Consider the following 21857-nt stretch of genomic DNA (forward strand, 5'->3'; position numbering starts at 1 on the left):
GGCCAAACGCTTTTGGATTTAGTCATCCCACTACTAGACCTACGATTTGCGCAAGTTTCGTCCCGATCCGAGACCATGCCGTTTTGTGACTGACTCAGTTGGCGTGGAATCACCCAGTTATAGTGTACGTCTAAAATTAGCATCAGCATGAAAACAACATTAGTTTTTATAGCCTTCTTCGAGACCAAATAACTGACCCACAGTACCCCGAAAATTGTCCGAAGTTACTCCAGGTTGCAATAGCAAAGAGCGAGTAAGAAGGAGCTAAGAAGAGCCACAATGAAAGGTTGGACATGACTCAGGTTTCTTAATTCTGAAAATTTTCCCTCGAGTAGAAGCCATACCTTATCTGTCGCGTCGCTCCTAACCCGCGGGGCGTACCCCGTATTGTACACAGGGCCCGCCAAGGTCAACGCAAGAAGAAGGCAGAACGAAGAGGAGGGGAAAGGTAACGGCGCAAGAAAAGAAACGAAAGACTCATTAGTGAGGCAGAGATGTGGCGCGGACAGTGATGGAGGAGGGGAAACAAATTGGAAAACACAAAGAGGAGAAAAGACAAGCATGCCTCTTGCAGAAAGGAACGCCGCCCTGATTACTTGTTTACGTTTCAAAGATTGAATACGAAATGCCACGCGGGTTAAAGTGGAGGGGGGAGGGGACGGGGCACTGGCGCCACCCCAGCCGGGAGAATCCTACCTGCGGGAGCCTCAGGTGCATCGAAATGAAACACGGCAAAAGAGATCAAACGGCTGATTTAGCGCCCCCTTCTCCCCTTCGCGGGGACAAGCCCCTTCAGCGCCTTTCTTGTTGCTTCACGCCTCGTTTGCCCTCATCTGCGCGTCTGCTGGAAAGCTACTAAAGGGGCGTCGGCAACAGCCATTTTAATGTGTGTGTGTGTCGCCTCTGTGGATCGGACGCACACCCATTCCAGCGTGTGCACGACACGCCGCTCCCCCCTCACACACGCGCGCACTCATGGGATTGCGGGAATCCATCAGCTTACCGAAGCAGGAGTATGTCCACCGGTGGCGGCGACGTTTGCACGTGTGTGATGTGGCTTCGCTGTGTGTATATGTGTGTGGGAGCGGATGGCATCTGCGTATGTATGGGTGAGGTGTGGGCAAAGCCCCCGCTCGCCCATCCCCTGCACGGATCATGGCCACCTCAAAGTAGCAGCTCATCAGCCAGCCCTTCTCATGTCATGGCTAGACGCAACCGCCTCCCCCTCCCCTCGCAGCCGCAACCCTGACATGCAATCCCCTGCCGGGCTGCAGCAGGGGACGGCGGGGGCCCACCTTTGCGCGCCAAGGCATCGGACCCTATCCTGCTGGGCTGCGTTCGAGGCGGTGCACGGTCTCTGTCGCTCCCCTTTAGTCCACGGTGAGTGGCGGCAGAGACGACGCGGATGACTGCGGTGGTTTCGGACGCAGCCTGTTCCTGGTGCGTGGCGCATAGTGGGCCAGAAGACCGGTGGAGGCGGACGAAACTTTAGACGCGTTTTGAGCTCCAGAGTCGCTGAATGGGACTCGAACCGAGCGTGGGACCGCACCAATGGATTGCTCTCCGAACGAGGAATCCATTGGTGGGGTCACACGTTCGGTTCCAGGCCTGTTTAGCGACTCTGGAGCTCAAAACGCGTCTGGAGTTTTGTCCGCCCCCACCGGTCTTCTGGCCCACTGTGTGGCGGCACAGTGGGAGGAGGACGGTCATCCGCCCTGATCATCACCGGTAATAACCGTTATCGGCGCGCATCGCTTCGTTGCCGTCCTTCCCGCGCCGCCACGCCTCGCCACGCCTCGTCCAGCAGCACGCACGATTAAAAAGGTCGTTCCCGAAGCAAAACTTTGGCTATAAATTTAGCGGTACACACCGGCGGGAGAATGCACTGAAAGTAATAAGCGGCCAACACTGGTGAAACTCGAAACTAAAGGGTAGTATTGCCCCCCTGTTTCCAAAGCGAAATCAATTTACCCTTAAGGGTTGATCACACGGTAAAAATGGAACCTGGTTTTCCCAGGAAGCCCATGGTGAAGGCATAGGTGATTTCCATGGAGTTCCTGGGAAAACCAGGAACCGTTTTTACCGTGCAGACTGAAATTGAAATCAGACCTAACAGGCTCACTCGCATACGTTCCCGCTATCGAAGTGCCCGGGGGAGTTTAACTTTATTTCTACCGTGACACCGTCAAGTTTAACCAGGCTTGACTCAAGCCAACCGTACCCACCCCTTAGATCCTATCGGAGATCTCCGCGTCACCAAATGCATTTAAAAAGACTCTGTGTTGTCTTGCCGTAACGTTGTAAGTAACTCGCTATTTGAGATAAAACAATTTTTTAGTCAGTCATTTAATTTGGACGATCTGAACCATTGTGACCCAGTTCAGGCTGTCGAGATAGATATGGTGACAAAGACGTGTCGTAATTTGACTTTATTTCTGGTTTCTTTTTTTAAATTTGTATTTTGGTTTTGTTGAAGATCTTGAAATAACTCAACGACTTCGCTCCCCTGGTGCAGCGAACATTGTAGTTTGATACAACCTCGTGGCACGCAGCTCTCTTGGCGAAACAAAAGCCCTAAGCAAGACGTCCCCCCCCCCCAACGCAACCCGGCCGCAATCACGCTCCACTCCGACAAGCTATTTCCCCGGAACGCCGCGAGTTTGCGGCCCCGGTCCCGGAATGAAAGTCCGGCACACGTTTCTATTGCGCGCCGCGCCGGTCAAGGGACTCCCCGCAACTCCGGGCGCCTAGGGCGGCCAGCAGACCGAGAGTTGTTTTCGTCGCTCTGTCTCTCTCGCACCTACACGGGACGCCCCATGGGTCCGAGAGAGAGAGAGAGCGACGAGATAGACCCTCGGAATCAGTCTGCTGGCTCCGGGCGGCACGGACTCCACATTATTGATAGAGAACAAAGGATAAACGCGCCCCACGCAGCAGCAGCCCCCGGACTACACGTGCGGCACACACACACACACGCACACACCTGTACGCACTAACACACACGCCAACACATACACGCACACAGAGGTTCACACGCACGCACACCGTCGCACAGACACCCTTTTTCATTCGGGATCTGCTTCATATCCCCCAGGCGTACGTGGGGTGCGCCGCACAACACGGCAGACCGGCCTCGGCGGGAACGTGTTGCAGTCGTGGCCTTTGTGTCTGTCTGTCTGCCCGTCTGTCTGTCTGTCTGCCTGACCGTCTGTCTGTCTGTCTGACCGTCTGTCTGCTGACGTTCGTCTGCACTAAAAGTTTGTACTAAGAACGACTTCAGAACCACGAAGCTTTCTGTTATGAACGACAAGAAAACACAGTGCAGTTGTATTAAAAGGCTTTTCTCTAGTGAAACCCTACGTTTCGTAATATGAAACTTTTCTTCGTATTACGAAAGGTAATCTGGTGGGTTTTGTCACCTCTTTGTACTGTACAGTCAAATGAGACAGCCTTGAATTATTAATGGAGAATAAGGTTTGTACAACTGAGCTGTGTTTTCTCGACATGCAATGATATTTTCATCTTTTTCAAATGATGATAATCTCATCACAAATTGATGACATTTCTATCAAAGCTCCTACACGTATTGCATAGGCGTGACTAGCCATGTCGCCAAATGTTTTGACGACATTGTCGCAAGAAAAATTAGCCTTGAAATGGTCATCAAGTGACAACTCAAATTTTCACAGTTGTCGGTTCGTCTATCTGCTCGTCTGTCTGCATGCCCGTCCGTCTGTCTGCTCGTCTGTTCGCCCGTGCGATCTGCTCGTCTATCTGACTGACCGTTTGTATGTCAGTCTGTCTGCCGCCCTTGTGGGCACACCTGACAGTGCAGCGGCCATCCGAAAACAAATTGAGTAATCCGCCGGGGTGGCAATATGCCAATAGCGGAGAGGGAAAAGCGCATATCAATAAAAGAAATAAAAAGAAATAAAAAGACGGCCGTTTGGACAAACGTTATAAAAAGTAACAGCAAATACACTGACCGAGCATTCGTGCATTTGAGTCATGTGTGTGTGATTCCGTTTGGCGAGTGTGTGTGTGTGTGTGTGAGGGAGGAGAAACCGCACCCAGCTCCATGTGCGTTTGCTCTCTACTGTGGTGAACGTTGTGTGTATTGGAATTGGAACGCGAAGCCTGTTCGCTTTCGTTTTTTTTTCCTCCTCTTCCATTCATTTTTTTTCAGAAATAACCATATGCAGGTCGACCCAACAGAAGGCACGGAGGGCAAGGAGGTGGAGGGGGTCTGCATTGGAAAGGGGAGGGGGGGGACTCGGGTCGCAGTCACGAAATGCGCAGTCAAGTGCTGATACCATCAATTGGACCCTGCGATGGCACAATAATACGGTGGCAGTGCCCAACCCTTCGAAAGTAGCCCTCGAACTGGTCGAATAACTTCGTGGCAGAGACACATGTCTCCAAAAGCACAGCTTAAAGCTTGCTAATCGTTTCGGTTTCTTTATAAGTGCGAGAGGATTTTTTATTCAAAATAAGCATTATTCAAAGTAATTTCCGACCTTCGGTAACTAAAACATAGCCGTTGACTTTTTTCTGTACATGCCTTTCAGTCCAAACTCAAAATTGCTTTTAGTAAATTTGGCGTTAGTCCACGAAGAAAATTCTCTAAACAAAATAACGAACTAAATTTGTTTATGTTATGAAGATTCGGAATCATTTTTGGATTTTCACTGCAAGAGACACGAAAACCATCGTATTGCGATCGAAAAAAAAAACACGTTCGTATCATGCTTGCGCTGTTTCCCTCATGGACTAATTCAAACTAATTGAAGATTTCTTGGCAAGACTACAGTGTGGGCATGGTTTGCACATGGTGGTGATGATCAACTGTGCTCGCCCATGGCGGGCGATGGATGGGGATGGTGCTAGTGGTTTCGCCTGCCGCACTGGTTCTGCAGGCCGCTAAGCCGGGCGCGACATGCTAATAGACCGCCCCGCCCGAGGCAAGGCCGTCAAGGTCGCCTCCGAAACGCTCCGAATGATTCGCCCGCCGCGACTGTTCCATGCAGGTCGTCTCTGAAATGCCTGTAGCTCCACTACTCGACACATGCAGAGGGAGAGAGAGAGAGAGAGAAGCAGAGCCTGAGGGCCCGTGTGTTCGACTCGGCGGCTCGGCTCGGGTTTGCTTCCCAAGCGCCCAGCGCTAGCTGGGCCCCACCATGACCATTTCGCACCTGAAAAATGCGATCTTCTTCTTCACGCCTGGCTGCGAGGAGGGGGGCGCCGCGCCCGCCACGCCGCGGCCGAGGTGTTTTGATGACCGTGATAACTTCCCTTTGTGCCCATTTTGCCATTTTCCAGAGTGCCACGCCTTTTTCCTTGGCGTCTCTCCCTTCCCATCCGCCGCGCTCCGACCCGCTTCGCCCCGCTTTGGCGCGCTCTGAAGCCCCCCTTTCCAAATGGCCATAAGCGAGAACAGACAAAAAGCCACGCCGCCCCGTCCTTGCACAGGGCCTGCCGCCCACGCGCTGGCTGCTCCGCCCTATGCGAATGTGAATGTGTTATTGGCGAACACTCAATGATATTATTGCGATTCAATTGCGCCCCGCGCTTACTCCGGCGCGCTTTATTGTCCCATTGTGTGTGTGTGTGCGCGCGCGCGAAAGAAAGGTGTGTGTGTGTGTGTGTGAGAGAGAGAGGGGGGGGGGAGTGTGTATGTATGTATGGGAAAGATAGTGTGTCTGAGTGTATGTGTGAGAGAGAGGTAGTGTGTGTGAGTGTGTCTGAGAGAGAGGGAGATAGACTTTGTTCACTAGGAAATCATATAGCCACGCCTCCTCTTGCCACTATTATTTGTTCCCCGAGGCTTGCCATGTGTCTGCGTTTTATTTCTTTCTGCCTTGTTATTCAGTCCTGCTAGGTATACCTTATTGTTCACAACAATAATACTTAGTATTTTTCTTCTTATATACGAACAATTTACTGCATAAAATTATCTAGGAATTATTTTTTTGTCAATAAGTACTGACAAAAATGCAGATAATACGAACAAAAGTCAAAAGTACACATTACTGTTGCACTAAAAACCAGAGGCACTGTCGACAAAATGTCAATACCACGTACCGAAAGTCAGTAGTCTGTCTGAGAGTGAGCACGAATAACCAACCATGAAGAGCACTGAAAGATTGTACACTCGATGGTTTATTTGAGTTTGCAGAGTACAAGGGAAACAAGTCAACCGCAAATGGTCTCGGAAATGGGACTCGCTGTTAGATCTCCGTAAAAGCCTTTGCCGTTCCCCTCGGGGCTCATCGAAAATCATCCAATTTTACGGACGTTCCCCTCGCACTTGCGTCGCAAAAGCTGGCGAGGACTGTGCTCGGGATATTGCGTGCGTCTCTGAGTCAAAGCGACGAGCGCCTGTGCTCGCGAGGCTAGGCTAGCCCGCAAGGCACGCGTGCGTCCAAGAGGCGGTTTTGCCTACCGGCCGGGCGCTATACTGCCGAGACGTTTACCATTGCGACAAGTGCCTGCTTTGCCCATGGGAGGCTATAGTCTCAGAAAGGCCCAAACACTGCAAAGACAAGTGTGGGACGGTGTCTCAAGGCTTGGCGTGAACCGAAACGTCTCACGCTGGTGAAGTGCGAGACATCGGTGCCTTACACTTGCAAGCGTGGAACGAGTGTGGTGTACACTTTGTGACCGCGTGACCGTCGGCACGGTCGCCACCCGGGTTGAAGGGCCCAGGATCCCGATGTCGCCGTCGTAGAGCTCTGGTCGTCGTCGGCGAAGGCGATGTAGTCGACCGGGGGAGCAGCCAATGGGGCGCTGCGCCGTCGGAGGGAACGGCCGTGGCAGGCGCTCGTCCTCCTCGGGGAACAGCCGTGTGCGCTCGCCGCCGTCGAGGCAGTCCCTCAACCGAACTGCCGTTGAAGGCGCTCGGGCCAAGGGACCGCAGGTTTCTCGAAGGAATCGAACACTTGTGGAACAAATGCTGATTTATTGAAGAAATTGCTTACGTACTAGTTACAAAGCTTAACCTAGGTCGCCAGCGCGAGCGGGCGGCGGCTCGGCGCGCGCAGCGCCATCTCGCGGAGATTCGCGGAACCTCGTCCGCGCGCGAGGCCAGTTTGGGCGGTGACAACTTGAAGGCGTGAGACAGAAAGGCTGCAGGGTTTGGACCGGAAAACTACCCTTGAAGCACCAGTACGCTTGAAGAAAGCAGGAAAAGGACGCTTAGTTCTGCCAGTGAAGCGCCTGCGCTGGCTGGGGTAGTCCAGCCCGCATGGCACGCGTGTGTCGATACGATGGAATTGCCAACCTGGCAGGCGCTTGGTGCAAGCACGCCAGAACTCTGTGACAAAAACTGTAGAAGCTTTGATGAAACTGCCATCAATTTGTGATGAGATTGCCATCATTTGAGAGCAACGAAAACATCCACGACTCTGTCATAAAGTGACAACAAATTTTCACAGTGCAGTTCACTCCAATCCCGCACACGCGCCCACTCTTACACTGTGAGAAAAAAGTACGGAAAAAGTACGGAACATGTCTGGTCAATAATTTGCCTGGACCGTCCGTACTTGCCAACTACGGAACGTTCCGTACTTTTTATCGGGTTCCGTACTTTTCTCCGTACCTCCGTACTAGATTTTTCTTTACCATTTCCGTACAAAAGTACGGAATTTTTTACAGTGTACCATTGTACTACAGTCTGATACCTGACAGTAGTCTCCGCACTCTGTCTCTCTCGCACCCCCACGGCACGCCCCACGAGTGCGAGAGAGACGGAGCGACGGAAGCCCTGGTTCGGCTCTCTTTCTTTCCCAGTGGCGCGGCCACATTTTGCCAGAGCACTGGCCTCTTTCCGGTTCATTACTCCCCGGCCTTCGCAGTGCCTCGGCCTGCCCATGGCTAGCCTGCCCATGGCTTGCCCACGGCCTGCCTTCGCTTGTTATTCATGCCCTCCATGCAGCCGCTCGGTCCAGCCGGCCAAAGCCCGCCTTTCTCTCTCTCTCTCTCTCTCTCTCTCTCTCTCTCTCTCTCTCTCTCTCTCTCTCTCTTTCCCCCCCCCCCCCCCCCTCTCTCCCCCCTCTCCTTCTCTCCCCCTTTCCCCCCTCTCTCTCTCTCTCTCTCTCTCTCTCTCTCTCTCTCTCTCTCTGCTGTGTGAATTTTAACCTTTCCATTCCAGCTCTCAACGGAGGTCTGATGGTCAGGCAATCCGCAGCTCTCCGCTCGCAAGAAGGCGGGGGGAAAGTGCGACAAAACCCCCTCCTTTCAGGCCAGTCCGGCTAAGCCACTGCTCTGCGCTGCATCATCTTCTCTGCTGGCACACTAGCAGAGAAACAAAAAATCCAATGCTAACGCAATGCACGGTGTTCCGGTTGTGGAAATGAATTTGAAGTCTGTCGTCTTAACGTTAATTACGTTAATTTTACCGTTATTTACGTAACTTTGAATCCTACCGGCATTTTTACATCCCCAAACCTGATGTTAACACAATGACCATCTCAGTCCATCTCGCGATCTCGCGATTTACAGTGCTCATGTTCGTCAAACGAAAGTCATCCGCGTTCCGAAACCACCTCTCCCGAGTTTATAAAGTTCGTCAAACCAACGTCGTGCTGGTTACAGAATTGAGGAAACATCACGAGAACCGAAACCTTTAAAAGCAAGCCAAACAATTCAACCTCAGCAACAATGGAGGGGCAGTTTCAATGCGCGACTACTCGTTTTTTCAGCCTCGCGATTTTCGAAAGGGCGCAGACGCCGAGAAAATTGTTGCCAACCCCCGACAATTAATTTATTGCGTCTTTTTTGCTACGAACTTTTTACTGACAGACTTCAAAAATGTTCCAATATCGGGGCACCGTGCAATGCGTTAGCATTGGCATTTTCGAATTTCACGGCGTTTTGATTTCTTTTTATCGGCGACTTTAAATTTTGACAGTTGGTACGATGACACCGTGTCGTTGCCATGGAGACTTTTTCTTTCATGTTTTAACCATTTTCTCAGAACACAGACGATTTCTTGTCACTTTGATGAGGCAGGAGGTTTAGTTTTGAGGAGTGGCACATTTTCTCTTTGAAACGTTTCTGGAAAATGTGAACGGATAAGGGTGTTTGATTGTTGCAAATTTATGTTTTAGTCGTTTACGTTAAATTCTCACGATAAATTTTTGAAATTTTCAGGAATTTTTATTTCATTATGATAACGAGTAATTTGGCGGGAACCATTTTTCGATTTGCGTCGGCGGAAGGAAAATAATCTGAGCCGTCCCGGGCAATAGGGGTCCTCCTTCGTCGGAACCCCTAAAAATAACAAAAATAAGTCGGTCCGCATTTCGCTTCCCCGAAGCCAGCGCCGCACAGTGGGCCAGAAGACCGATGGAGGCGGCCAAAACTCTAGACGCGTTTCGAGCTCCAGAGTCGCTGAATAGGACTCGAACCGAGCGTGTGACCCCACCAATGGATTGCTCTCCGAACGGGGAATCCATTGGTGGGGTCACACGCTCGGTTCGAGTGCTCTTTAGCGACTCTGGAGCTCAAAACGCGTCTTGAGTTTTGTCCGCCTCCACCGGTCTTCTGGCCCACTGTGCGCCGCCGTGGGAGTGGAGGTCGACGGTCGGTTGCACTGTGCGAAAAAACCACAGTGAATCCCGTTAATTTTTTTGCCGGGATTTACTGTAGTTTAGAACACAGGATCTACTGTGCCTGGCGACAGTATCTGGATTGGTACAGGATATTCCGTACTCCACTCCTGTGGTACAGTAAATCCCGTCATGTACAGGATCTGCCAAAAGTACAGTAAATCCGTACTCTGAACACAGGTTTCGCTGTACTTCACTACAGGATTTACTGTGATTTTTTCCCAGAGTGTGGCTCCACACAATACAGCCGGACACTGGACAAGCCCCCGCAGACCGAGAGTCGCTTTCGTCGCTCTGTCTCTCTCGCACTCACGGCGCGTTCCCTGTGGGTGCGAGAGAGACGGAGCGACGAGAACGCCCCTCAGAATCAGTCTCCAGCGCGGCTCCAGCGGGGCTTTGAGGGTCGGGCCGGCCGGCCGGAGGACCCCTTGGCCCGTGGGCCACTTAGGCCCCTCAGACCCCGGGCCCCGCCGCCGCGGCTCGCCCTGGGCGTGCGGGGATTTGCTGACCAGTCTGAATGGGACCGGAACCCGCAGAGGATTCCGGGACTCGCCAAGTTATGAATCTCGCCCTGCTTCATCGGCATGTGCGTGCGTACTAAATTGCTATGTCGTTTTTTTGTGCATAAGCTTTGCGCGAAGTATTCTCTCTCTCTCTCTCTCTCTCTCTCTCTCTCTCTCTCTCTCTCTCTCTCTCTCTCTCTCCTCTAGTCTCTTTCTCCATCCCTGTTCCTCCCTCTCTTTCTCCCTCTGTTCCCCTCTCTCTCTCTCTCTCTCTCTCTCTCTCTCTCTCTCTCTCTCTCTCCTCTACTCTCTCTAGTCTCTTTCTCCATCCCTGTTCCTCTCTTTCTTCCTCTGTTCCTCTCTCTCTCTCTCAACGAAAACGAAGTCTGTTCGGCGCGGTCGCGAACGCGGCTGCTGCGAAACATTCGGCCATTTGCTGTTGCCGCGGCCGTTTTGCAGAGGGAGGCCAACATGGACAACAGCACCTGCAACAACGCGGCATTGTCGATTGCATGCGAGGGCTAATCGCTTTATAAAGGCCTGCAGTGTGTGTGAGAGAGAGAGAGAGAGAGAGAGAGAGAGAGAGAGAGAGAGAGAGAGAGAGGAGAGACAGCGAGAGAGAGAGAGGAGAGAGACAGGGCGAGAGACAGAGAGAGGGAGACAGAGAGAGAGAAATCGTAGAACTGGGAGGGGAGGGGTGTGTCTGCTCGCTATGTCGCTGTGAGCGTGCGTGCGTAAAGGTTTATAGATGCGGCCGCGTTTTCCAAAACGATGTGCCGATTGACGGGGGACTCGGCGGCGGGGCAGGGGGGTTTCGCACAGCAGTGGCTTGGGGGGGGGGGGGGGGGGGTCGGAGGATGAGCCGCTGTAGGGCTCGGAGGCACCTAAAGGACGCGAAGGTCGGCACGGTCCGGGTCGTTGGTTAACCGCGTCCGACCCTAAGCCGCCCTCTACCCCTTCTACCCTTCGGGCCTTCGGCGTCGCCTTGGCTCGCGTGCAAGCGGCCGCCGAGGTGGTCCCGCACATTAGCAAAGTCATGCGCTTGCAACGCCCGGCAACGCCCCGACCCTCCCCCCTCTCTCCCCGTTCGCCCTTCGGCCAAAGGGTCAACACAACACGGCGGACCGCCGGGGAAACAAAACACTGCCAACGTCATGCCGCCGTCCTCTCACACAGCCTCACACGGACGGACCCTCCACCCACACACAGACACCCTCGCACGGACACACCCGCCGTCACACTCATACCCTATATCTCTCTCTTTTCCTCTCTGTATCTTCGTCCCTCTCGGTATCTCTCTGTCTCTGTCTCTGTATCTCTCTCTCTCTCTCTCTCTCTCTCTCTCTCTCTCTCTCTCTCTCTCACACACACACACACACACACACACACACTCAGCCAGCACGTGCGCATACCCTCATTTACTCTCACACCGCCATACGCCATCACGGCCATACCCTGAAACGCACCCCCCACCCCATTGCATGCCGCCCCAGGGTTTCGGCCCGAACATTCACACACCTACACACACACACACACACACACGCGCGCGCGCGCGCGTGCAGGTGTGTCGCAGAAATCAGGTGCATAGCACCGCCTCCCAACCAACCGGTACTGCCACCGCACAGTGGGACAGAGGAGGACCTGCGGAAGCGGCCACGACTCCAGACGTGATTTAGCTCCAGAATCACTAAAAGGGACTCGCCCCGAACGTGTGAGCCCAGCAACGCATTGCTCCCCAAACGAGGAATCCATTGGTGGGGTTACGCATCCGGCTCGAGTCCTGTTTGGCGACGCTGGAGCTCAAAACGCGTCTGGAGTTTCGGTCGCCTCCCCCGGTCTTCTGGCAAACCCACTGTGCGGCGCCGGCCGCCACAAAAATCCCGTGAGGTGACGTGACGGGCGTTGGCGGCGCGTGCGACAGCCGTGACGAGGTTAGGCGGGGCAGACGCGACACCGGCTTGGCTTGCCACTGGCTTGCCACGCGACGATGATAAAGTGGCGCTGCGTGACGAAGCGCGGCGCGTCACGATGTTGTCACGGCCGCGCGATGCCACCCCGACTGATATGCACGGACAGCGGAAGACAGTCCGCGCGCCGGTCGGTCGTGACAGCGCACGGCTGCGTTGTTTAGTCACGACGGTGCGAGAACTGTGTGACGAAGTTGTGACGGTTTGGGTAACGGTGTGACGACGACGTGACGACACTGAAGACGGCGGCATGACGATGGTGTGAAAACTGTGTGACGACGGTGTGACAACAGTGTGACAACGGACGTGACGACAGTGTGAAAAATGTGTGACGACGGCGTGACGAAAGCCTGGGCTACGAAGTGACGATGCCGTGACGACGGCGTGACGAGAAACTCACCGCTCTGGACTCGGCGGCGGCCAGGACGGCGACGACGGCCAGGAGCCGGAGCACCTTGTCGAGGACCGCCATGGCGACTGTACACAAACACACGCTGCGGTACGCGAGGCGCCCCGCGCGCTGGGCGGCGCTGGGGCTTCAACGGCGCTGCGTGGCTCGACTCGGCCTGGCTGGACTCGCGGCAAGCTCGCGGGGCAAGCGCTGCCGGCGCACTGGCTGGCTGGAGCACTGTGGGACTCGGGCAGGGCAGCAGGGCGAGGCGCGCGCCGCGACTGCTGCCAGACAACTGGCTGCGCTACGCCCCGCCACGCCGCTCCGGGGGTGGGGGCGCCTCCGGGCCGCCCCCGGCCGCCCCCGGCCGCCCCCGGCCGCCCCCCCGCTGCTCCGGGCCCGAGTTGCCTCGTCCCCGTGGCGTGGCGTGGCGTGGTTAGGGGCGCGCGACGCAGCGCTTGGGGGGTCGCGGCCTGCCCCCCGCCGGCCCCGCAGTGTCCGCGCTCCGCGTGTCCGCGTCCACTCGCGCGTCAGTTGTCACCCCGCCGTGTCGCACCGCCGTGTCAACCTGAAAATCACGTCCACCCGGCCACTCGAGTTTGGCCAGGAAAGGGAGGGGCAGAAAGACGAGCGGCTGTCGGCGTGGAGGCGGATTGGCTACACACACTATAAGGGTCTCATGGTGTGAAGCTCCACTGTAATTCGACGAATGTGACGTCAAATTTGTTATACTGTTAAATTTGTGTGGTAACAGCTTATCTAACGTGGGCTACCCTATGAAGATACGTTGTTCTGCAGTTATCACTTCGTTGTCCCTTCGTGCGTAATAAGATTTTTTCCTGACGCGACCATTTCCCAAACTGATAATAGCACCCATGTGAACGTGGTACCCAAAATTCAACGAATACGCATTTTCAACGAACGCACGTTCCGTTAATAAATGGGTTTCATTTAGTGAACATTTCAAAGTAAACCTCTGATTTTAGCATGGTTAAAGTTCGCGATGACATATCGTAAGAGGGAAAGTTGGTTTTCAAATTTTTCATTTTTAATGACAGCCAGCGGCCTTCTGGTTTTACTTTCCTCCGAACGTTGGACAACAGTTTAACGGGGATGCATTTACGAAAAAACCTTCCGGAACTTACGGGGCCTTCCAAAAGAATACCCCCATTTTAATGGACTCTTTTTAACCGTCGAAAAACGTTTCCGTCACAAGGGAAGGTTTTGAGTGAATTCCCAAGGGACCTTGCGAGACACCTGGGAAGGGAAAAACAAAGGGGGAAAAAACCCCCGGGTCCCTTCAACGTGGTCTCGCCAGTTCGCAGTGGAGGCCGACATTTGGGGAAAATATATACGAACGAACTTCAGGTGACCTTCAACGCGGTGCACAGATAAATTCCTACGAAGAACTAACTGCTCGTTGTAATTCAAAGAAAACGAAGGTTTCGCTACCTCCGAAGGAAATCGTTTGTAAAACAAACGATTTTGTGTGTGATACGAAGAAAAAATCCTTTGAAGCCTATCGAAGGACTTCTTCGCAGCCTGCGAAGGATCTTTTCGTCGTATTATTAACCAAATCGTTTATACATATTACAAACGATTTTCTTCGTGGGCTGCGAAGCCTTCGTTTTCTTTGTACTTCAACGAGCAGTTAGGGTTCTGTGTGTAGTTCATGATCGTTTTCGCTTCTCTGACAAGCAAACTGTTCCTCTGCGTGAAAAATGATACAATTGCCGAAAATTGGCCGAAACTGACGTGGGAGGAGAGGGTGGTCCACGGGGTGAAAACCGTTGGTCGCTCGTACGTCCGTGAGTACATAGTCGGATAGGAAAAGCTGACCCTTTTTTAGCTAAAATTTTTTAGCTAAATTCACGGACGTGTCGCTCGTTAGGGTTCGTCCACAAAATTGCGTAACGTCTTCCGTCCTTCTCGCACTCACTCACTGAAATTCAAAGGGTGAGACATCTGACCGATTTTCGGTGATACAAAAAGTATGACCGAAAAAACGGTCACACACAAATGTATGACCGAAAAACGGTCATACATAAATGTATGACCGAATAACGGTCATACTTAAATGTATGACCAAAAAAAGGTCAGACATCAGCGAGACTGGCTATTGTTTAGCTTGGGGATGTATCAGCATTTACCCGTGATACACTATAAAGTATGACCGTTTTTCGGTCATACATCGAAGTATGACCGTTTTTCGGTCATATATCGAAGTATGACCGTTTTTCGGTCATTTATCGAAGTATGACCGTTTTTCGGTCATACATCGAAGTATGACCGTTTTTCGGTCATACATCGAAGTATGACCGTTTTTCGGTCATACATCGAAGTATGACCCTTTTTCGGTCGTACATTTCAGTAAGACCGTTTAAGCGGTCAAAAGTATGACCTTTCTATTTTCAGTGCTGGCAGTCCATAAGGAGCGACAAGGACAGAGCTATGAAAAACGTTACGTCATCATCGTCCGCCCGTTGGTGGACGCGCGGCGAGGCGCACAACAACAACGACACTGGAAGCGGCTCGAGGCATTCGCACGCAGTCCAATTGGGGGAATGGGTTCGTGCCAAGACGATAAAGGGTGAAACACAGCGTGCAGCAGAGAGAGAGGGGGGGGGGGGGGGTAGGGTGTCGTCGGAATGCAGTGCAAGGTCGCAACTCCGTGGCCTTGGCCGTGGCGTATTGAGCAGGCGCTATGTTTAGCCGCGATGTGCGAGGGGGGCGATCACGGTGTGGGGCGATAAAGGGATAACGGGGCGTGAAGGGCGCTGACGCCAGACCAGGGAGATGATATAAGGCTGGAAAGAGAGGCTGAGAAAAAAATCACCGAGAATGAAAGAGTCATGATGATTAGGACTAAGATTTTGGGTCAGGAATTTTTTACCACCCAAATTTTCTCACTTTAATTCGGGTGATAGATTATACCTCGCCCTAAATTGGGTATTGATCAAGACTCTCTCATTCTCAGTGTATGACAAAAGTATATCCCCAGTTTTTCTTAACGGAGAAAATTTTTAAAATGTCTCCTCCAATTTTTTTTTTTGACGTACTGAAAAGAGACGAACGGGACCTAGGCTTGGCGACCTTAGCCACGACGGCGCGGCTCAAATGAGTCCAGCCGCGAGAGTACAGACCACCAGTGGCGGATCTATAGGTGACCTGGGTGGCTTGCTTGTAACCCAATTTGCAACATTCTATGGGGTTTTTCCGGGTTTTTCCGTTCCGTTACCCGCACTACTAGTTACAGGAGACAATCATGTCTTTTTGCCAACTTACAGGGGAGAGGTATGGCTTTTGGCCTATCTTTCAGGCGGTATTTAGGTGCAATGGGAGGGGCAAAAGGCCTGTCGCTCCCTCTGTGGATCCGCGCTTGCAGACGACGGGGAGGGCGGGGGAGGGTTTCAGCGTCCAGCAGCAGCGCACCCGGAGTCCAGACGATGACGTGTTTAAGATAAGTCCAGCAGCATCACGTATAGAGTCCAGATGACGACGAGGCGGTTACGATGAGTACGGATGAGTCCAGCAGCAGCGCGTTCAGACGGCGACGCGGCTCCAGATGAGTCAGTCCAGGCGCAGCGTGCCGCGGCCGAGAGCTCTAGTCGTTTTTGGCGGCGCGGCCGGCCGGCCGCCGCAGCGCGGCCACGCCGCAGATCGATACCCCGGGCACATGTATTATGAAATGGGGTAAGGAAGGAAGCGGAAGGGTTACATGCCCGGGGAAATGACGGCACAGCACGGCACAGCGCGGAAACCAACGCCGCAGCACGGCACGATTCGCGGCGCAATCCGTCGCACCCCGACGCCCTGAGCCCAGCCGTCCGAACCGGTCCGAACACGCGACCGATCGCTCGGGCGTGACTAGCGCCGCCAGGAGGCACCGCCAGGGAGGCTGCATGCAGGGACTGAGGATGACTGGCACGCCAAAGCTATTCTCATGGTACCGGAATCTTGTTTGCGAGCATTTACCGATTTTTTTCTTCCCAACCTCTCCAACCAGACAGAAGCAGGTTTCAGTTTGGGCGAGGGAGGACCGTGTGAACAGGTGGCTCCGGGCACAGAGGTGGCGGCCGCCCCTAAAGAAGAAGCTGGATCAAATCCCAGATATGGAAATTTTTTCCTCAGTTGAACCTTGAATCCCGTACCCCCAGTATCAACATCGGCGAACGCACTACCAATGGCTCGGTGGCTGAGAGCGCAGAAGTGTTCGCCCCGAGTGAGCACTTGGGTTCGAATCCCGAGCGCAGGAACATTTTCCTCAGTTCACTGCTTGATTGCGGTACTATCACTCTAAGTTTAGACCGATCCTCATCGATCGGTGCCTTGGTGGCTCAGTGGGCTGAGATGCCGGCCGTGGTTAGAAGTAGCTGGGTTCAAATCCCGGCTGGGTGTGGCTTATATTTTCCGCCGGAGCGCTGCTTTTGCAGTAGCGTGTCAAATGGGCGGCCTACCTTGACGGCGTGGCCGAGACAGCCCTGACTATAGGAAATAATGGACGCGGAACAAACACTCAACTCTCTTCCCTGTCCCTCACACCAACCCCAGCGTGTCAAATAGGTGGCCTACCTCGGTGGCGCGTCTCTATGTACAAGCTAGCTTTCTCTCTAAGATGCAAAAGAGTTCCCGCCGTCGGCCCCTTGGCAGTTTGCGATAGATTCAAGTACACCTCGCGACAAGGGCCGAGGGCAGCGGTAGCAAAACTCATCGCGGCGCGGACATTCTCGACCGCACGGCACCTTCTCTCGGCTGAACCTTGAACTTTGCAGTAGCGCCGGACGTGGACGAGAATGGAGGCGGGCTGCCCCAGGCTGCCGGCCCGGAAGTTGAGGCCGAGGGCGAGTTAGACTGCCAGGCGCTGCGGGTTGCTTCCGAACTCCGTTTTCTCGCTCCGTCCCTCTCGCGCTCCTGTGGGTCAGCCCGTCAGTGCGAGAGAGGCAGAGTGACGAGAGCGGTGGTCGGAACCGGGCTGCCGGCCCTGCCGGCCGAGCGCCAGCAGAGTGATTCAGAGGATCGTTTTCGTCGCTCTGTCTCTCTCGCACTCGTGGGACGTCCCGTGTGGGAGTGAGAGAGACAGAGCGACGGGCGCGACTCGGAATCAGTCCGCAGCCCTGGCAGGCAGAAGGCGGGGCCACAATGGACGCCGCGTCGCGGCAGAACCGCGTAACTGCGCCGGCGCGAGGCTGGAGATGCCCGCTTCCGTTTCCGAGATGAGCGGTTCGCGCAGTCCGGGTGTCGACCTGGGTCTTCCCGGCGCCCCGCACCCGCAGCCCAATGGGACCCAAACAATTTGCAAGGCTAAGACAGGCGGGGCGTTATTAGGCAGGTAACCGCGCGGACCCCCCTCCTCGTTTTCCCTCCCTTTCCCCCTCCCCCTTCCCCACATCCCCCCTTCTTCACCCTCTCCCTCCCCACCCCTCCCCCTTTCACCTGAAAACGACGCGAAGAGACACCTTCGAAATGCCCACCGCTTCGCCGCTGGGGCCCTTTTCCTCCCTTTGATCCGCGAGCGGCATCGGCGAGGACGCGTCCGAATCGCCTCGCCGCGCTTTGCGCCGCCGCCACCTCCACTGCAGGAACGCCGCGTGGCCGCAGACCGACTCCGAAAGTCGTTCTCGTCGCTCTGTCTCTCCGTCGCACCTAAACGGGACGCCGCGTGAGTGCGCGAGAGACAGAGCGACGAAAACGACTCTCGGCATCCGGCACACCGTTTTCGCACGCCCCCCGCAGGGGCTTCCTATTCATGGGGCGCACTGGCCCAGAGTCATTACCATTCACGGGCTGGGTAAAGGTGCGGCGGGGCGCGGCGTCACCTATTATTTCCGATGAGTGGCTCCCAATGACTTCTCAGGCACTCGGACAGACAATGGCTCGGCCCGGGGGTTTCTCTTGGCCCCGGGGGTTGATAATGATGGAGCAGGTGAGGGCGGCAAAGGTAAAAAGGAACGCTTTTGGCAAAACGGAATGAATATTTTATTTATGGCGGTATTAAAAGAGTGCAAGAGTTATTACATGAGTTCGTAGGGGTTGAAAAGAGATTATAATCATCGCTGTCGTAAATATGGAAGAAACTGTTGGTGCCGGGGCAGTTAAGATCATGTTTCTAAATAGTTCACAAACTTGTTTTAGCCAGTACCACTCAAATAACATCAAGTTTTCATACTTTCAATTCCATATCTTTAACAGTGGACGTACAGAGATAAAAACATTTATTCTAGTTGAGTTTGGTTTTGTTTGAAACAGAGAAAGTAAGTCCATTAAGATGTTCCCAGTCTTTGATGGTGTCCAATGTTATGGAATCAAGATGGAAAAGGAGCAAAACCGTTTTGGCACCTTCACGTCTAATGTCTCGGTCTTACGCCATACTCATCATTTAAAGAACCAAAGAGCACCGTTGAAGCGCACTTTTGCGCCTCTCTTCAAGCAGAGTGGTTCATTCTACCCCATCCCCGGCTATCCAAATGCATGGGACAACTTCTCCTCTACCCTTGACTTCGATCTTCAAGCGTAGGCCTGAATGTATGCTTGAATGTAGTGTACAAAGACGTCTCAGTTTTACCAGCGAGAAATCACTTCATCACTTAATGAACAAATAAAACAAAAAACGAACAAGGTCCGTAAAACATCGAACCGTTACTGGATTACAAAGACTAAGTTATGTTACGTGTATTTCAATCGTGCTTAGGTTAGTTGTAGATATAATTAGTCGTAATTACAACTGGAACTGTTTCGTGAGGGCCGACAAGAGGGTGCAATCACTAGAGAGAAGGAATCCAAGGCATGATGTAACCATCAGGTGAATTCGGACATTAAAGATCATTTGCACTGAAAACTTCCAAGTCTCGTACAAAATTTGCACATTATATTTTAAAGACCGTCAGGAGGGTGAATGAAAGTTCGAAAAAGATGACCGCACAATGACAAGTAATTGAGAACAGGAACAGCCAGGATTACAGATCGTCGATTTTCGCCACGGCTGGGGGGATTCCCTCTCCCAGAAATGCATACCCCCGGCTCCAATCACGCCGAGCGATTCACAAGAGTCGTTAAGTTGCTCCGTCTTTGTCGCACTCATGGGGCTCTCCATGAGGGTGCGAGGGAGACAGAGCGACGAACCGCTCTTCCGAATCGCTCGCCAGCCTGCGCTCCGTTTCCGGGTGCCGTTTATCCCGCAAAAAGGAGAGCAGCGAAACCAAACACACGCTGTCCGGTGCGGCGCCACACAGTGGGCCGGCCAGAAGACCGGTGGAGGCGGCCAAAACTCTAGACGCGTTTTGAGCCCTCGAGTCGCTAAGCAGTACTCGAACCGAACGTGTGACCCCACCAATGGATTCCTCGTTCGGAGAGCAGCCCATTGGTGGGGTCACACGTTCATTTCGAGTCCCATTTAGCGACTCTGGAGCTCAAAACGCGTCCGGGGTTTTTGCCGCCTCCACCGGTCTTCTGGCCCACTGTGCGCCAGCGAGGCTGATTCCGAACCAGGATCCGGTCGCTTGCCGTCTCTCTCGCACTCAGGGGGCCTCCCGCAGGGGTGCGAGGGAGACAGGTAGACCGTTCGGGGCGGCGCTACAAGTCCGCCACGTGGCCGTGCACCACGATGCCCGGCGCCAGCTCCGTGCTCACGAGTGACCCCGGCCGCCGCCTGTAACAAGCACACGGTCAAATCCTTACAAAGTAAGCATACGTTTTCTGACCCTTCTTTTCTTCCCCGACGTGCCCTTGCGCAGGGAGAGCCAGAAAACCAGCGCGGGCGGCTAAAATTATAGACGCGTTTTGAGCTGCAAAGTCGCTACACAGGACTCGAACCAAACGTGTGATGAGCCCGCCAATAGATTCCTCGTTCGGAGAGCAATCCATTGGTGGGGTCACACGTTCTTTTTCAGTCCAATTTAGCGACTCTGATCTCAAAGCCCGTTCGGGATTTTGATCGCCTCTAATGGTCTTCTGGCCACTGTCCGCGTGTTGGCAGTGTTGTTTACCTGGCGGGGATGTCCCGAGGCCGTCGCGTGGGCGAGTCGGGTCGCGGCGATCGGCTGCGGCGCCCCGACGGCGTGGGCGACGGCGGGGAAGGCCTGAGGTTGCCCGAGCTGTACACTGTGGGGCCGAACGTGTCCTCGCCGGAGCTGTGGCGCTTCAGGGAGTTGCGGCCGTGGTTCGTCTTTCGCAGCATGGCCTGCCAAACAAGGGCGACATTTCATTAGGAGATAGACATATTGCGAAAGGTCCAGTGAAACATTCTTGACAAAGGTGAATCAATCGCGTGATATATAGGACTTGGGCTGAATCGCAGTTGCTCAACTTTCTGTGCATGCTGCCTTTTTTCGCATGGCACGAAGTTGCGGGGTTTTAACTCGATTTTGCTATCTTTGTTTGAAAAGTCAGTCCCGCTATGTGAATGTGTTTTCTGTCAGCAGCAGAAGCGCCAGTCCACCCGATATGGCACCCACATATAACGTTCGGATGCAAAGCGGTTGAAACACGACAAAGGGATGGGAGAAAAGGTGAAAGAAAGAGAAATAAAACGCGAGAGGGGCGAAACCGAACCGCGCTCTGCTGAAGCGACGACACCTATCGCTACCCGTCTCTCATCCCTCGGCGCAAGGATGGCACAATGCGACGGTGACGCTGCGGGTCGGCCGTGGAGGTGAGTTGCGAATCAGGCACGACCTCCCCCCCCCCCCCCCCCGCCCAACCCCTCTCCAAGCCCCCGCCACCCCAAGAGTCATCTCACTTAAGCGCTGTATGGCTCACGTCTCTAGGGGAGTAAATGCCGCCTCCAGGGTGCTCAGAGGATGAGAGGGACATGAAAGGTGAGGGAGGGGCAGTAACGATTCAGCACACAACGAAGAAAGGTAAAGTCTTGGACGGGGCCTTGTTCGTTTTGTAGTCCTAGTTTTTTTTTTTACTTTTTACCCTGAGTCCTTTTTAAATGAACGCTGCTTGTTTTTTTTTTTACGGCTTTGCGAGCTTTGCACGTCACGCACGGACCAAAAAAAAAAATTCCAATGCTTACGCATTGCACGGTGTTCCGGTTGTGGAAATAATGTAAGTTAATGAAAGAAGATTTGAAGTTAGAAATACGAAGAAGGGAGTAAATTTTATATTTTGGGGCTGAGAGAGAACCGCAGCCTTTAAAAGCAAGCCAAACAACCCAACCTCAGCAACAATGGAGAGGCAGTTTCAATGTGCGACTACTTGTTTTTTTCAGCCTCGCGATTTTCGAAAGGGCGCAGACGCCGGGAAAATTGTTGCCAACCCCCGAAAATCTATTTATTCTGTCTTCTGCTGCGAACCTTTTAAATGAGAGATTTGAATGATGGTAAATCTGAACCGTGCAATGAGTGAACTGGACCTATGTTTTACCCGTTTCAATTTCTTTTAATGA

The 21857-nt window shown here is 53.5% G+C and overlaps 2 protein-coding genes across 2 annotated transcripts in view; both read right to left on the reverse strand.

Annotated features, from left to right (window-relative positions):
• The window catches only part of LOC117642968, a 129873-nt gene extending 117197 nt beyond the window's left edge, over nt 1-12676 (reverse strand). The window contains exon 1 of the mRNA XM_034381605.1: nt 12479-12676. Coding sequence (XP_034237496.1) covers nt 12479-12550 — 72 coding nt within the window. The 5' untranslated portion in view covers nt 12551-12676. The remainder of the gene's footprint in view (nt 1-12478) is intronic.
• Nucleotides 12677-20038: 7362 nt separating this feature from the next.
• LOC117642969 (neither inactivation nor afterpotential protein C) overlaps nt 20039-21857 on the reverse strand; it is a 35048-nt gene continuing 33229 nt past the window's right edge. Inside the window, exons 29-30 of the mRNA XM_034381606.1 lie at nt 20452-20645; nt 20039-20114 (exon numbers count right to left, since the gene is read on the reverse strand). Coding sequence (XP_034237497.1) covers nt 20039-20114; nt 20452-20645 — 270 coding nt within the window. The remainder of the gene's footprint in view (nt 20115-20451; nt 20646-21857) is intronic.

The sequence above is a fragment of the Thrips palmi genome, unplaced genomic scaffold (assembly GCF_012932325.1).
Source record: "Thrips palmi isolate BJ-2018 unplaced genomic scaffold, TpBJ-2018v1 HiC_scaffold_16, whole genome shotgun sequence".
Taxonomy (NCBI): domain Eukaryota; kingdom Metazoa; phylum Arthropoda; class Insecta; order Thysanoptera; family Thripidae; genus Thrips; species Thrips palmi.